The sequence below is a fragment of the Babylonia areolata genome, chromosome 7 (assembly GCF_041734735.1).
Source record: "Babylonia areolata isolate BAREFJ2019XMU chromosome 7, ASM4173473v1, whole genome shotgun sequence".
Classification (NCBI taxonomy): Eukaryota; Metazoa; Mollusca; class Gastropoda; order Neogastropoda; family Buccinidae; genus Babylonia; species Babylonia areolata.
Genome location: NC_134882.1, coordinates 15,747,555 through 15,761,528, shown reverse-complemented (window position 1 = coordinate 15,761,528; position 13,974 = coordinate 15,747,555). Strand labels below are relative to the sequence as shown.

The 13,974-nt window shown below is 39.9% G+C and overlaps 1 protein-coding gene and 1 non-coding gene across 4 annotated transcripts in view; one reads left to right on the top strand and one right to left on the bottom strand.

Annotated features, from left to right (window-relative positions):
* The window catches only part of LOC143283739 (uncharacterized), an 89,968-nt gene extending 78,098 nt beyond the window's left edge, over positions 1-11,870 (bottom strand). For all 3 annotated transcript variants that reach the window (XM_076590036.1, XM_076590037.1, XM_076590038.1), the window contains exons 1-9: positions 11,481-11,870; positions 10,360-10,456; positions 9,066-9,189; positions 8,201-8,252; positions 5,407-5,485; positions 4,279-4,537; positions 2,664-2,851; positions 1,296-1,545; positions 349-460 (exon numbers count right to left, since the gene is read on the bottom strand). In XM_076590036.1, the coding sequence (XP_076446151.1) occupies positions 349-460; positions 1,296-1,545; positions 2,664-2,851; positions 4,279-4,537; positions 5,407-5,485; positions 8,201-8,252; positions 9,066-9,189; positions 10,360-10,456; positions 11,481-11,671 (1,352 nt within the window). In that variant the 5' untranslated portion in view covers positions 11,672-11,870. The remainder of the gene's footprint in view (positions 1-348; positions 461-1,295; positions 1,546-2,663; positions 2,852-4,278; positions 4,538-5,406; positions 5,486-8,200; positions 8,253-9,065; positions 9,190-10,359; positions 10,457-11,480) is intronic.
* A 219-nt stretch (positions 11,871-12,089) lies between these two features.
* Positions 12,090-12,161, top strand: Trnap-agg (transfer RNA proline (anticodon AGG)). Its single transcript has one exon. It is a non-coding gene; the product is annotated as a tRNA-Pro (tRNA).
* The last annotated feature ends 1,813 nt before the right edge of the window (positions 12,162-13,974 follow it).

The window sequence follows — 13,974 nt, the reverse complement described above, 5'->3', positions numbered from 1 at the left end:
CATAGGTGAATGGACCAGCATGGCAGATTTCTTTTTCTTTCTTTACTTTTCTTTCTTTCTTTTTTAAGAAGAAACAACAAAAAGAAAAGGAAATTTACCAAAGTCCAGAAACAAAGAGAGCGATAGAAAAAGAAGAAATTTCCAACATAGCATTTCCAGGTGGAGATACTGTTTATACTGAAATCCCCCAGCATCCCCACAGGAGTGGAACACAGTCTGGCAAACAAACCAACACTCTACCCACACAATTCAACACAACCAGCCACAGACCACCGCTACAAGTGAACAACTCTGCCGACTGAAACTTGGCTCAAGGAAGAACAAAGGCAGGAGGGGACTTTAACTCACACTCCACTACTGGCTTGCAGCTTGAGAGCGGCCACAATCTCATCCACGGAGCGTTCCTGAGGCCCCCCATCCCCAGTGGTACCTGGGTCTTCCTTCCCTGCAGCTTTGTTGGCTGAAACAGCACAGTCAACATCACTCAATAATTCTGATACTGGAGCTGACACTGCTTGACACTGTTGGTTAGAATCCAGCTGAATGCGCAGGGCCTTAACAGGATTGCCAAATAAACAAATAAGAAACTCACCACAATAAAAACAAAACCCTGTCACATCTGGACAAAAAACAACAGAAATTAAAAAACACTTGAACACTGCAGTTCATGGCATACATTCTTAATGATACTAAATCTTATAAATACTATAAACTTTTACCTTTAGGAAAACGCTATCAATTTCCCAAACTGAAAACTCTTAGAATAGTCTTATACCCCACTCAATTTATTTCTTAAATAATTAATCAATGCAAACCACTTTTTTTTATTTAGTCCTTGTGTGTTAGTGTTAGTGTGTGTGTTAGTGTGTGTGTGTGTGTGTGTGTGTGTGTGTGTGTGTGTGTGAGTGCATGTGTGTGCATGCATGCATGTATGCATGCAGTGCAAGTTTGTATGTGTGTATTCTATGCTATATTAATTCAAAATACTTTTGCATAGCTTGGTTTTAATCATATCTCTATTCTTAATAATCTGATGACATTTATACCTGTTCCTGTACTATCATTGCATGTGTTCATATGATAATGATTATTGCATGTGAGGTTAACATCAGTTGAGCATTAAAGCATTTTATGCCTATTGTGTGTTCTTATTGATCCTACTGTGTATTCTTATCAACTGACTGTGATTCTAAAGCATTGTTTGTGCAGCACACACCATACGTTAATTTCTCTTGTTGAGATGATAAAACCATTCAGTATTCTGTGCTCTCAGAGGGACTATCAAGCCAAGTGACCTGCGCTTTTCGAGGCACTCTTGCGACGGTCTTTCCCATCCCTCCTCCGCCCGCTCCTCCTTCCCCCCTCCACGGCCGTCTCCCGGCCCTGGGAGGTGGCCTGGCTGGCAGCACTCTTGGCGCTCCTGGCACTCCTGGAGCTCCTGGCACTGCCTGCGGATGGGGGTTTGAGGTGGGCCTTGTAGAGCGGGGACGCCCCAGGGCCACTGATCATCTTGGCTTCCTCCAGCAGCTGTTTGACCGACTTGATCTGCACAACATCAACAACAATAACAACACAGCCACGAGTGAACTGCCTGAAACGAGAAACCGAGGTCCCATGTACAGCATTCACTCAGCGCATGTAAAAGAATCCACGGCAACGTAAAGGGTTTTCCTGATGCACTTGGGATGGGAGTACTGCCATTGATGATCCAACAGCCAAAAAAAAAAAAAAAAGAGGCTGACCCTGGTAAAATTCTGAAGAAAAACCCACTTTAAGAAGTAAAACAAATACACATACAGAGAGAAAAAAAAAAAAAGTGTGGTGCTGCAATGTGGTGACATGCTCTCCCTCTGAGTTTCACTCAAACGAAATCTGTTGAAATCCCATTCTTTGTGCTAAAAAGAATAAATAATAGTATAAAAATTAAGATTCAATTCATCCTTGTTCCCACTGTTTGTTGTTTCCTTTGAACACTGGAAAATGAAAAGATAAATTAAACAAAAAAGATAACAAAATATATACACACACAGTACTTGGCATCCTTCAGTCTTGGGAGACTATGGAGTTGTGTTCAAGGTGATGTTTTTGTTTCTGGCACAGAGTCAGCTGTGGCTTGATAGGCCTATTCAAGAATGTCAGTCTCTCCCATACTTTGCGTCAGATGAAGTCTGATGCTGGTCTATCTGTTAAACTCTTGGCCTTTCTACTTTGTTGTTTAGCCTATCGATCTATAGCCTATCTACCTGTCTACTATCTATCTATTTAACTTTCTGTCTAAATATATATCATCATTATTTTCATATATCTATACATTATATCTGTATCTATGTATAGATACACATTGTGTCCAGGGCTCAGCATTGGAAGGTGGCGCCCAATCCTCTCCTACCATTTCAACCTTCCCTGACCTAAGTCAGCTACCCACTTACACCTGGGAGGAGTGAGTAAAATTAGAGTAAAGTGCCTTTCCCAAGGATACGATATCATGCCGAAACAGGGCAATAAACCCAAATCACCAAATGAAAATATGCAGTACACAAACACAGAACAGCACCAGCAGACAAACTTTCCTGCAGTTAACACACACACACACACACACACACACACAGGAAGCAAGCTGCACACACATCCCAACCCACACCACAGAGCACATGCACACATACCCCAGGAGAATCAGTGCCTTTAGCGGCGCCCTCTGTGGCTCCGACTGCCGTCTCCACATCTGCGTCTACTGCTGCGATGGCGTCATCGTACTTGCTGTATACGTTCTCGTCAGGCATGACGATCTCATCACTCATCAGAGACGACTGCATGCTGCGAGCGCTCCTGAGTGCACTGTGTGAAGTGGGCACTGAAAGCAACAGGAGATACAGTGAAGTTTGGTCTTCTTTGGAGAGAAAGAGATAGAGACAGTGTGTGTGTGTGTGCGTGCATGTGTGTGCGTGTGTGTGTGTGTGTGTGTTATGCGTGTGTATGTGTGTGTGGGTGTGGGTGGGTGTATATGTGTGTGTTTGTCTGTTGGTGTGTGTTGTTCGTGTGTATGTTGATTGTGTGTTTTTGTGTTCTGGTGATTGTGTGTGTGTGTGTGTGTGTGTGTGTGTGTTGGTGTGTGTCCAGATGACAAGGTTACTGTTCATAACCTATCAAACAGCCTTGGCACATCAACACAGGATGCACACACAGTGTTACTTAGGCAAAAAAAGAAAAGAAAAGAAAAAAAGTTACAGGTCCCATAGCCTCTTCCAACCATCAGGGCAGCGAATTCATATCCACTGTGTCTAGGGCTTGGCATGGGAAAGTAGGGCCCAATCCTCTCCCTCCTCCATCTCAATCTTCCCCAACCAAAGTCAGGAACGTATTCATACCCGGGTGGAATCAAGAAAACAGGTGTCAAGCGCCTTTCCCAATGACACAACACCACGCTGAAATGTGTCCTCAAACCCTGGTCACTGGTGAACACTGGGTCAGAGGTCCAGCACCTACCTGACTCTGCCATAGCATCTCCCTGTCATACCTCTGAACAGCAAATAGCAAAGTTTTCCAATCATTCCACCGGAAAGTGGAGCATGGCCACCAACATGGAGGGGTAAAAACAGTCATACGTATAAAAGCAAACTCGTAAATAGGAGTGAACATGGGAGCTGCAGCCCACAAAACAGAAGAATTAATCGTTAAAATGAAAAGAAAAAAAGATTAAATAAATAATGTTACCTGTGATTTCATGGTGACTGTGACTATTGTATGCAAGGTTCACATCAACTTAGCTTTTAAACATTTTATGTACTTTTATGCATTTGTATCAACTGGCTGTGATTCTCATGCACTGTATGTGTAGCACACACCACATGAGAATTTCTCTTCTTGAGATGATAAACTATTCTATATATGTGGAGTGTTGGCCTAGAGGTAACACGTCTGCCTAGGAAGCGAGAGAATCTGAGCACACTGGTTCGAATCACACCAGCAGTCACTAGTATTTTCTCCCCTTCCACTTCCTTGAGTGGTGGTCTGGACGCTAGTCATTCAGATGAGACAATAAACTGAGGTCCCGTGTGCAGCATGCATTTAGAACCCACGGCTGCAAAAGGGTTGTCCCTGGCAAAATTCTGTAGAAAACCCCACTTTGATAGGAAAACAAATGAAACTGCAGGCAGAAAACCCACAAATAAACGTGTGACGCTGTCAGTGTAATGACGCGCTCTCCGTGGGGAGAGCAGCCTGAATTTCACACACAGAAATCTGTTGTGGTCAAAAAGAGTAATACAACTCTGTACCTACCGTCAGCCCTGAGAGAGGCCCCCCTGCCAGCACCTGGCTTCACTCTCAGCTTGGGAACGGGCTTGGCTCTCTGGGTCAGCGTCACAGTGCTCGTGGTGCCCAGTGAAGACAAGATGGCCGGCTTCCTCAGCTTCTCTGGCACCGCCGCAACAGGTGGCTCAGCGGGTATGGCTGTGGCGGCAGTCTGTTGGGTAGGGTCGTCTCCCATCACGTCATCCAGGTCAAGGGGTGGAACGTCCGTGTCTTGGGCTCGACTGGCCTGAATGCAGGGGAGGAAGGGAATGGAGTGAATGGCATCAGGAAGGAAGAAAATAATTTTTTTTTAATGGATGATTTACACTAATCATGCTGGTGTTTAGTGGGTTACTAGCTCGCACATAAGGAATAAAAGGTACAGATTAACAAACCAAGAACCTTGAAAGTACAATAATTTTGGCCTGCATTCATTGAAATATTACTGCCTACAATTCCTTTTTGAGTTTTCTCTTCTATTTTAGTCCCATGATTTCTATGCACGATATCCAATCAGTTTTGTTTTGCAAAGTTGCTAAGATCTGTTGACTAGAAAGACTTTTTGAAGCCAATTCAACAAAGAAACCATATGCATTTGTTCCTTCAATGCTGACATCTTCTGATGAAATCACAACAACAACAACAAAAACCAACCCTACTCAATTTGTGTATGCGCATGTGTTCGTGCTTGCATGTGTGCGTGTGTAAAATAAGATAGCACATATTCTTAACAAGTTCACTTACCTGTGCTGCCTACCTCCAACAGCATTATAAAATAACAAAGAAATAACCTTCACAGCTATGTATCAATTTCAGTTTCAAGGAGGTGTCAAAGTGTGTGGACATATTCATATACGCCTGAGAAAATGCCTGACCTTCATATAAACCAAACACTTGTCAGGCTTCAGAGCCTCCACTAGGTTTGTATAAAACATTAACAACACAAAATGAAAGTTAAAAAATCAAACTGAATAAACAAATAATTTGATAAATTAAACTACAATAAAACAAAGATAGGCCCTTAACAGAAGGCAACGTGACTGAAACAGCTATGTATCACATTTACAAACAGAACAAGAAACAGAAACACCACACACTAATGAAGGGACGGCATACCATGTCTATCTCATCCAGCATGGCATTGAAGGCGTGGCTCTCCCCCTCCACCATTACCCGCATGCTGTCCACCTCGAAGCTGTCACAACACACAGGAACCAATGCCAACTCTTCCTTTCCTTGCCACAAGACTCTGTTCTTGTCATCACAAGACACACTACACTGTTCATAACCTCATGTGACTGACACCGACAAATTTTATCAACATATGTGGCAAACACCTTTATAAATTACAAACAATAGTACTATACAGCCATGATTTTTTTTTTTGCCTCATCATCTGCACCATTTCAATGACATTACTCCCGGGCTGCTCATCACAAAACACAGCCACCTTAATTTTTTTATTTTATTTTTTTTAATGATAAAACAGTGTGTCAAAAAACAAACCCAGAAAAAGACAAAGCATTCAAGGCATTCTAGAAAAAATAGAAGAGATTGGATCAGCACGGCAGAAAATAGGAGAGAGATGACAGTAATAAAATGGAAAGGCCACGAAACAAAGACAGCAATACAAAGAGAGGAAGAAATTCCAGAGGGTGGGTTGCTATTTTTAACTGAAAAAAATCCCAGCATCACCACAGAGTAAATCAGATTTGTTCTTTCCATTCTTTTTCTTCATAGTTGTGTGTGAAAGTGACCAGCATGAATGGCTGACTGCATGCACGTGTGTGCTCTTGTTGCCTGCAAGTCTGCGCATTCAAGTGTGAGCCTGGATTAGTTTGTGTGTCTATGTGTGTGCATCTAAATACTGAGTATATATAAATCACTGGATTAAGTTTGTTTGCAAGTAAATGTGTGTTTGGGTATTTGTGTGTGGGGATGTGTGTGTGTGTGTGTATTTGTGTATATGTGTGTTAGTGTGTGTGTGTGTGTGTATGAACGAGTATGCATGTACTCAAGCATGTGTTTAGTATGTATGTGAATATATATGCACATGTACAGGTGATGGCTATTAGTTTTATTTTCAAGGGAATCAACTTTCTCACACAGAAATTAACCATGCAACACAATTACCTCCCTTGTGCCAACTCAGATAACACTGGCTGACAAAATAAATGCTCCTTTTTGCTTTTTGTGTGTGTGTCTGTATAAATACCTGTCTAATTTTGCATGCACATCAATGCTTCTTGAAACTGTGCACTCCAAAAACTAAACAAAAACACCAAATAAGATCACACCACATCATGCTAAAATCCAGTCAAAAAACAAATCAAAATGAAATACCGACACACAGAGAAAAGCACCTTTAATAAATCATCTGTGGAGAGCTTAAAAAATTTTTTTTCAAAAGTATACAAACGGTTCTCTCAATTTCTCTTCTGTGAAATGAAAACAACACATGCAAACTATGCTCAAAAACAAACCAGTGATCAAACCTTGGGTAAGTAACACGTGAAGTGGATTTCCGTTTTTTATTGTAACTAAGTCTGAAAACAACATCACCGCCACTGTTAGTTGATTTTGTGGAAACAGAGTTTTTCTTTAAAAAGAAGTATATGCATCATAATCATATCTGACAAGACACATTAGCCAAGAACCGGACTTTCATGTTCCTGGGTTCTGTCCCTGTTTGAGTATCCAGTGTGTTAAAACCTTTTCACTGCTGTTGCCAAGCATGCCCATGAGTGAAGGGCTGTGATTTCACTGAGATAATATGGAGTTTACAGATCAGGTTGTCAGTCTTTATTCTTTATTTCAACTTCTTCTTTTTGAGATGGTATTACTTTTATTTAACAAAAAATAATCATACCACTAAAAACTACAAAACTGTACTAACTGCACTTCACAATTCGTGCCACACTGACCTCATTTCATAAAGGTTCAACAGTCATGGGGTTAAGGGGAAGAACTGACCTTTCCAATCTCACACTTAGCATAAGAGTCTTAACCCATTCACGTTTAAAATGGACTTCTGCATTCACTCGTATGCACACGAGTGGGCTATTACGTGTATGACCGTTTTTACCCTGCCATGTAGGCAGCCATACTCCATTTTCGGGTGTGTGCATGCTGGGTATGTTCTTGTTTCCATAACCCACCGAACGCTGACATGGATTACAGGATCTTTAACGTGCGTATTTGATCTTCTGCTTGCATATACACACGAAGGGGGTTCAGGCACTAGCAGGTCTGCACATATGTTGACCTGGGAGATCGTAAAAATCTCCACCCTTTACCCACCAGGCGCCGTCACCGTGATTCGAACCCGGGACCCTCAGATTGACAGTCCAACGTTTTAACCACTCGGCTATTGCGCCCGTCATTCAGAACAACAAATAAACATGTTAAGATCTTATAATTCATGCCAGCAGTTGGTAGGCTGAGGAAACATAAAACATACCCTGTGCAAACCCCTACCTCCACCCCCTGAAAATGAAGTATGGCTGCCTACAAGGTCAGGTGGAAATAGTTTTACTAGAAAAATCCCATAGGAGTTGCAGTCCTAAGCACAAAAGACAACAAAATTATATATTTATGTTTCACTCTCTTTCCCTTATTCATTCGGCCTTTTGAACAAATAATAAAGATTGAATAAACTTGATTTTTTACAACCTGTGCAAAAATAAGTATTTTTATAATAATGTAACGCAGAGTAAATCATAAAAATCAATATATCACTATGCAGCACATATATTCAAAACAAGTACTGGTATATAACAATGAATTAATCCCAAACACACACACCACCCCCATGTGTGTTCACACATACACACACATACACAACATGTGTACATGCTCACACACACACACACACACACACACACAACACATAATGCATCATAAAAATTACCTTGAACGAAAAGGAACAATACCAACTGACGAGACTTTGGGTTTCTTCATGACTGCAACAAATAACGCATTTATCCATGAACATTAACTTTCATCTATATTTTGTGTCTTATCTTTGACCATGGAGGATCTAAAAAGAATAATTTTATCTTAAATGCAACAAAACCAGCAAACAAATAATGATGAAAAGGCCAAATTAGTCCAAACATAGTTACTTTATACAAAGAGAAAGATATTTAACACGACATGAATAATGTGAATAGCCATGAATATTTAATCTATTCTATGTACTTATCTGACTAAGCACACTGAATATTTCATCTATTCTATGTACTTATCTGACTAAGCACATAATCTTATCAGTTGTTTAATTTTTTTTGGGGGGGCGGGGTTGTCATACAGACTGCCTTTTTTTTTATAATTCAGTATAATGAACCCTGAAAACTGAAGAGTCACTGCAGCTTTTGTAATTCATGTCACGTCTGTTGTCTTGAGACAGAGACCTCATCAATGGATCAGGTCATTTCATTCACACACACACACACACCGCACACGCATGTGCACACGCACATATATTCACATGTGCACACACACACACACACACACACACATACAAAGGCACCAAAGAAAAAGAGTGGAAAGAAAATGTGTATGATAGAAGATTCTTCTGGAATAAGTGAAGCATAAAATGACATGCATTTTGAATAAACAATATCAAACCATATGACGCTGTAAAAAAGCTTTGGTTGGTTGTGAAGGTGAAACATGGAAAAGGTAAGGTAAGCACACATAGACACAGGACAGCACTGTAATCACAGGCACCTGACATGCTTTTACAACATGATACACAGACAGGACAGATTTACCATCTGTGGTAACCAGCTCCTTCTTGGCATAGGGATATTTTCTGGTCCTGGACTCCATGACAGTGTGAGCAGCCTTGTCAGGAGGGTTGGTGGGAGGGACATGAGGAAGCAACAGCATCTGCTCCTGCAGCACACCCATGCGCAACAATATTCTTGTAAAAACTTTTCTTTCCTTGGTAAGTTTCAAGTACTGGTAAAAGTGGTATATCACTTCAGTGGTCTCTCACCACCTTCCTCAGCAAAACTATTACTAAAAAATTGCAGTAACCTATGAACTTTCTGTAGTGGTCCTATGGCAGAAGACGGTAAACCTGCTGGTAAAGAACTGCAGTAATCTAATCAGAAATCTGGAAAGAATGCATGAAGTGATTAGTGTTTTTGCTGCATTATCTGTGAGGTACTACTGGGTTGAAGTCAGTCATTTGAGCTCATAAAAGACTGTCTGACAAACTTTTGTCATATGATCTTTCATACTAACTTCAGAATCAATAATGAATCCCAATGATCTTGCATTGCTTGTGAATGGGATATCACGGAAGCCTACTTCAACTGATGTTGGAAGAGTGCTAGAGCTTTTGATTATGAAGACTGTGAAAGACCACTGAAATATATATACATGTGAGTTGAAACTTTCAATTCTCAGGATAGAAAACATTCTACCATACCACTTTTTATCAATGCATATTACATATCCAGAATCAGGAAACCTTTACCAATGAACAATATTCATTATTTTCAGGAAAGGTGTTTACCACTGTTTCAGCCTGGCTTGAGGGATTGATTGTGGGATTTACCTTCTGTGTTCCTGGGTTGAAACTCTCACTATCACTGGTATGTATAAAAACAGGGTTTTGGGTTGTTGTTTTTCATACCATGGAGGCAGCCATAATCAGTTCCTTGAAAATAATATTCAGGCTAGAGAAATGTTTGTCATCTCTTCAGAAATCTTACAAGTTCTACTTAGCATGGCAGTCACACATGCCCTTGATTGCATAAGTTATCAGTAAAAATAATGAGGGGAAACAGAATGGACCATCCATCTCCTTGAAGTGACAGCAAATGTACCTGACTTGAAGCTGTCATATCTAGCAAAATGCAGCCAAATGCAGCCAATTCGAAACAAAAACATACATTTTTTACTTGTGACTTCAGTCCTTCATGATGCTAAACAGCACACATTAGTAAATGATTACATAAGTTCTATTTTGTTTTGCACAGATATTCTTCATGCTATCTGTGTATTGTTTACTTATAAAGATATTTAAAAAAATACATCAAGCAAACTTCCTCTTACCTTGGAGACCTCCCTGGCCTTCAGATCATCATGGTAAACTGGCACACTTCTCCGCTCCTCTCGCTTCTTCTCCATCTTTAACTCTGGCACCATTCGCCTGTCAGGGATGCAAACACCAATCATGCCATTATTAGCTGTCATTCCCAGTTTGCTTAGAAACTCAAGTCTTCTGCAGTCTAAACATTTTGCGTAATAGTAATATGGGTCATTATGCTAAAATCACACGCTGCATTTCATTTTCAACAAGCTTACTTTACTTTCTGTTTGTATTTTACTCCAGTGTAAGGGGTGGTAGTAGTGGATTGGCAATCATGTGTCTAGAGGCCACTTGGCCAATTTTGGATCAAAACATAAAATGGATCATTTCAATTGCTTGTCATTTCTATTCATGGGCAATGCATATACTAATGTTACCATTACGTATCAATAGTCAAAATCCCCATATTTTTCTCCAAATGTTGGATCACTATTGAGCAAAATCTTTAGTTTGATGTTTCGTGCATTTTTAAACTTTGAGGGAATTAAGTATGTTTCAAACTTGTGCACGTTTCCTTCTGAATGCACTTTTAAAAATTGATTAAGTAGAGTGATCAAAAAAAGATCATTTTGTAACAAAAACTTCTAGGTTTTTCTTTAGTGGAAATCATCAGTATTTCATTTGGGTCAATATCCTCAAAGTTATATAATAGTTTGAATACATTTGAATTAAAACACTTCATAACTTTTTACATATGATTTAAGTGCCAAAATCATTCGTTATTATCAAATAATGTTCTTACACTCAATCTGCTTCTCTCTTTCCCCAAATAACCCAAACTAAATATAGTTATAAAATTATGCATTTACCTAATAACAATTGAAATAAAAAATACAAGCAATTATTTGAGATTACATCAATCTGTGTACATGTGTGTTTATTTCAACTGCCAGTGTATGTTTGATTCATTACTATAAGCCTGTGTGTGTGTGTGTGTGTGTGTCTGTGTGTATGGGTGTGTGTGTTCTGAATTTCTCAGGATTAGATATTCTATTTAGTGAGGGGAAAAAACACAAACACACTTCATCACTCTACGTAAGCCTCTGTTACATTTAAAAAATAAATTAAAAAAATAAAAACTCACAGGCAAAGCCTTTGGTCGTCTGTCAGTGGCACATTAATCCGTTGTTCTTTTTTGGCAGCGATTTCGCTCAGTGACTTTTGCGCCACGTCGTGCAGTTCTTTCTGCATGGACATTTCAACCTGACGGTTGGTTCCATATCGAAGTCGCGTTCTGTCTGACGGACCGCTAGCGTGCAAATCTCGTCCGGCCATGTTTGTTGTCTGTCGTTGCTTACTGGAATTTATACAAACCTCAAACGACTAAAACCGGGACACTAAACACCCTCAACACTTTCACTCAAAGGAGTAGGCGCACGATAACATGATGCATTCAGCAGTTAGTTTGGGTTTTTTTGCTGACATGACTTAACAATGCTATGGACGCCTTTTCAAATTTCTGACCGCCATATTGTTTATAGGTTGACAGGCATATAGTCTCGCGAGATGAATGGCTGACTTTTGTCACTTTGGTTAAATGATCTGCTTTTCTTGCTTTGATTAGTCAAGAATCAAATCAAAATCGTCCTGCTTCACATTAAAAGGCTGAATATTACACTGGTTGGACAAAATCATCCCTTCAACAATTGACAAACTGTGTTTAATAGTATATATTCAACTCACCTACTCAGCTGGCTCGTTGGTCTAGGGGTATGATTCTCGCTTAGGGTGCGAGAGGTCCCGGGTTCAAATCCCGGACGAGCCCTACTTTTTTTTCCAAATAATAACCGATTAATTGGAAGTCGTATTTGTGATAATGATAATATTATGTTATGCTGGAGAGTTCTTTTTGTCCAACACAATCCATCGGCCCTATCCGTGCGTTTCCTCCCCTCTTCTTATCTGTGTGACCAGCCTTGTTGCGAACACTACTCATTCTGTCAGGAGGGGAAAAATTGTGAATAATATTGCCAATCCATCCTTTTAGTATTGATAGGACCTTCCACAAAAGAAACACGAAGAAAGAACTGAGGAAGAAACTTGAGAAACAGCTAGTGTTACATGCAAATCAAATTCTTCTTTCTTTCTTTCTTTTTTTAAATTTTTTAAAATTTTTAATCGACTACTTCCACATTTCTTCCCTTCCACTTTCACTGCGTTGACGGCCACAATCATCAATTTGATTTTTACGCCATTTTTGTTGGGTTGCGATGAAAGAAAAACAAGCTACAGAAAGCGACAGACCTACTAGTGAGGATGAAAACCTTGTCCTACTCTAAGTGGGTTCTCCGGCAGGCTACTATCACTTCACTATCACTCCTCTGTGTGACTGGAGGAGTGAACGTCCACGCCTTGTGAACTGACACCAACTCCGCAGAGAGGGGAAAAATCTGACTGCCGGTGGATATCGAAATATGATAAATAATCATGATAAAGAAATAAATAAAATAGATAAATAAATGAATCCACAATGATAACAATGGCGATACAATTCGGTCGTGAGAAACACACCGTCTCACACACACACACACACACACACACACACACACACACACACACACTACGACACTGACTGCACACTGACACACATACTGACACACACACACACACACACACACACATTTTGCAAATTAAGAATATCCTGTCATGATTTAGCAATAGAAAAAGGCCGATATTTCAACATTCCAAAAGAAAGGAGACTATGTTTACAATGTCAAACAATAGAGGATGAATTTCATTTCTTAGATGACTGCGAATTATACAAAGAAATTAGAATAGAATTCATACAAAAAATTCAAAATTACATTCCCAAATATTATTAAACCCAGTCAGCTAATACTGGAAGACAAACTTGTGGGACTGTTTGGGAAATTTGTCAGTAACTGCTGTCAAAAACGCCATAGCGTGCAAGAGTAATTCAATGTCTTGTTCAGCATTTACCTATTTTTGTTTCGCTTTTTTCTTCTTTTTTTTTTCTTCTTTTTTTTGTGCGAGGTTTCATGTAACTTTGCATGCGTGTCTTATAAACCTTGTTTAGGTTTAATTGACATTAAAATTGATTCTGATTCTGATTCTGATTCACACACACGCACCCTGACAATATACATCGGCCACAGTATGTTATACAATAGGGAATGGAAAAGACACGGTGAACTAGACGGACGTACGGAATGAGAGCGAGAGTGCGAGACAGACAATAGAGACAGTGAGAGTTATTTGGTGTGGGGACCGGGCTAGTGGTAAGGCATCCGCCTACTGTATGCAGCGAGGGAATCTTGGCGCACATGTTCTAATCCTACACTCGCTAGTATTTCTTTACCCGTCCACAAGACCTTGAGTGGTGGTCTGGACGCTAGTCATTCGGATATTGTGAGACGATCAACCGAAGTACCGTGTGTAGCATGCACTAACGCTCGTAAAATAACCCACGACAATAAAAGGCTTATTCTTGGCAAAAGATGTAGTGAAATACCTACACTGATAAGAAGAGAATATATATATATCAGTATAAATGAATATATAATTAGATATAAATATATATATATATATACATATATAATATATATATATACTCTGTG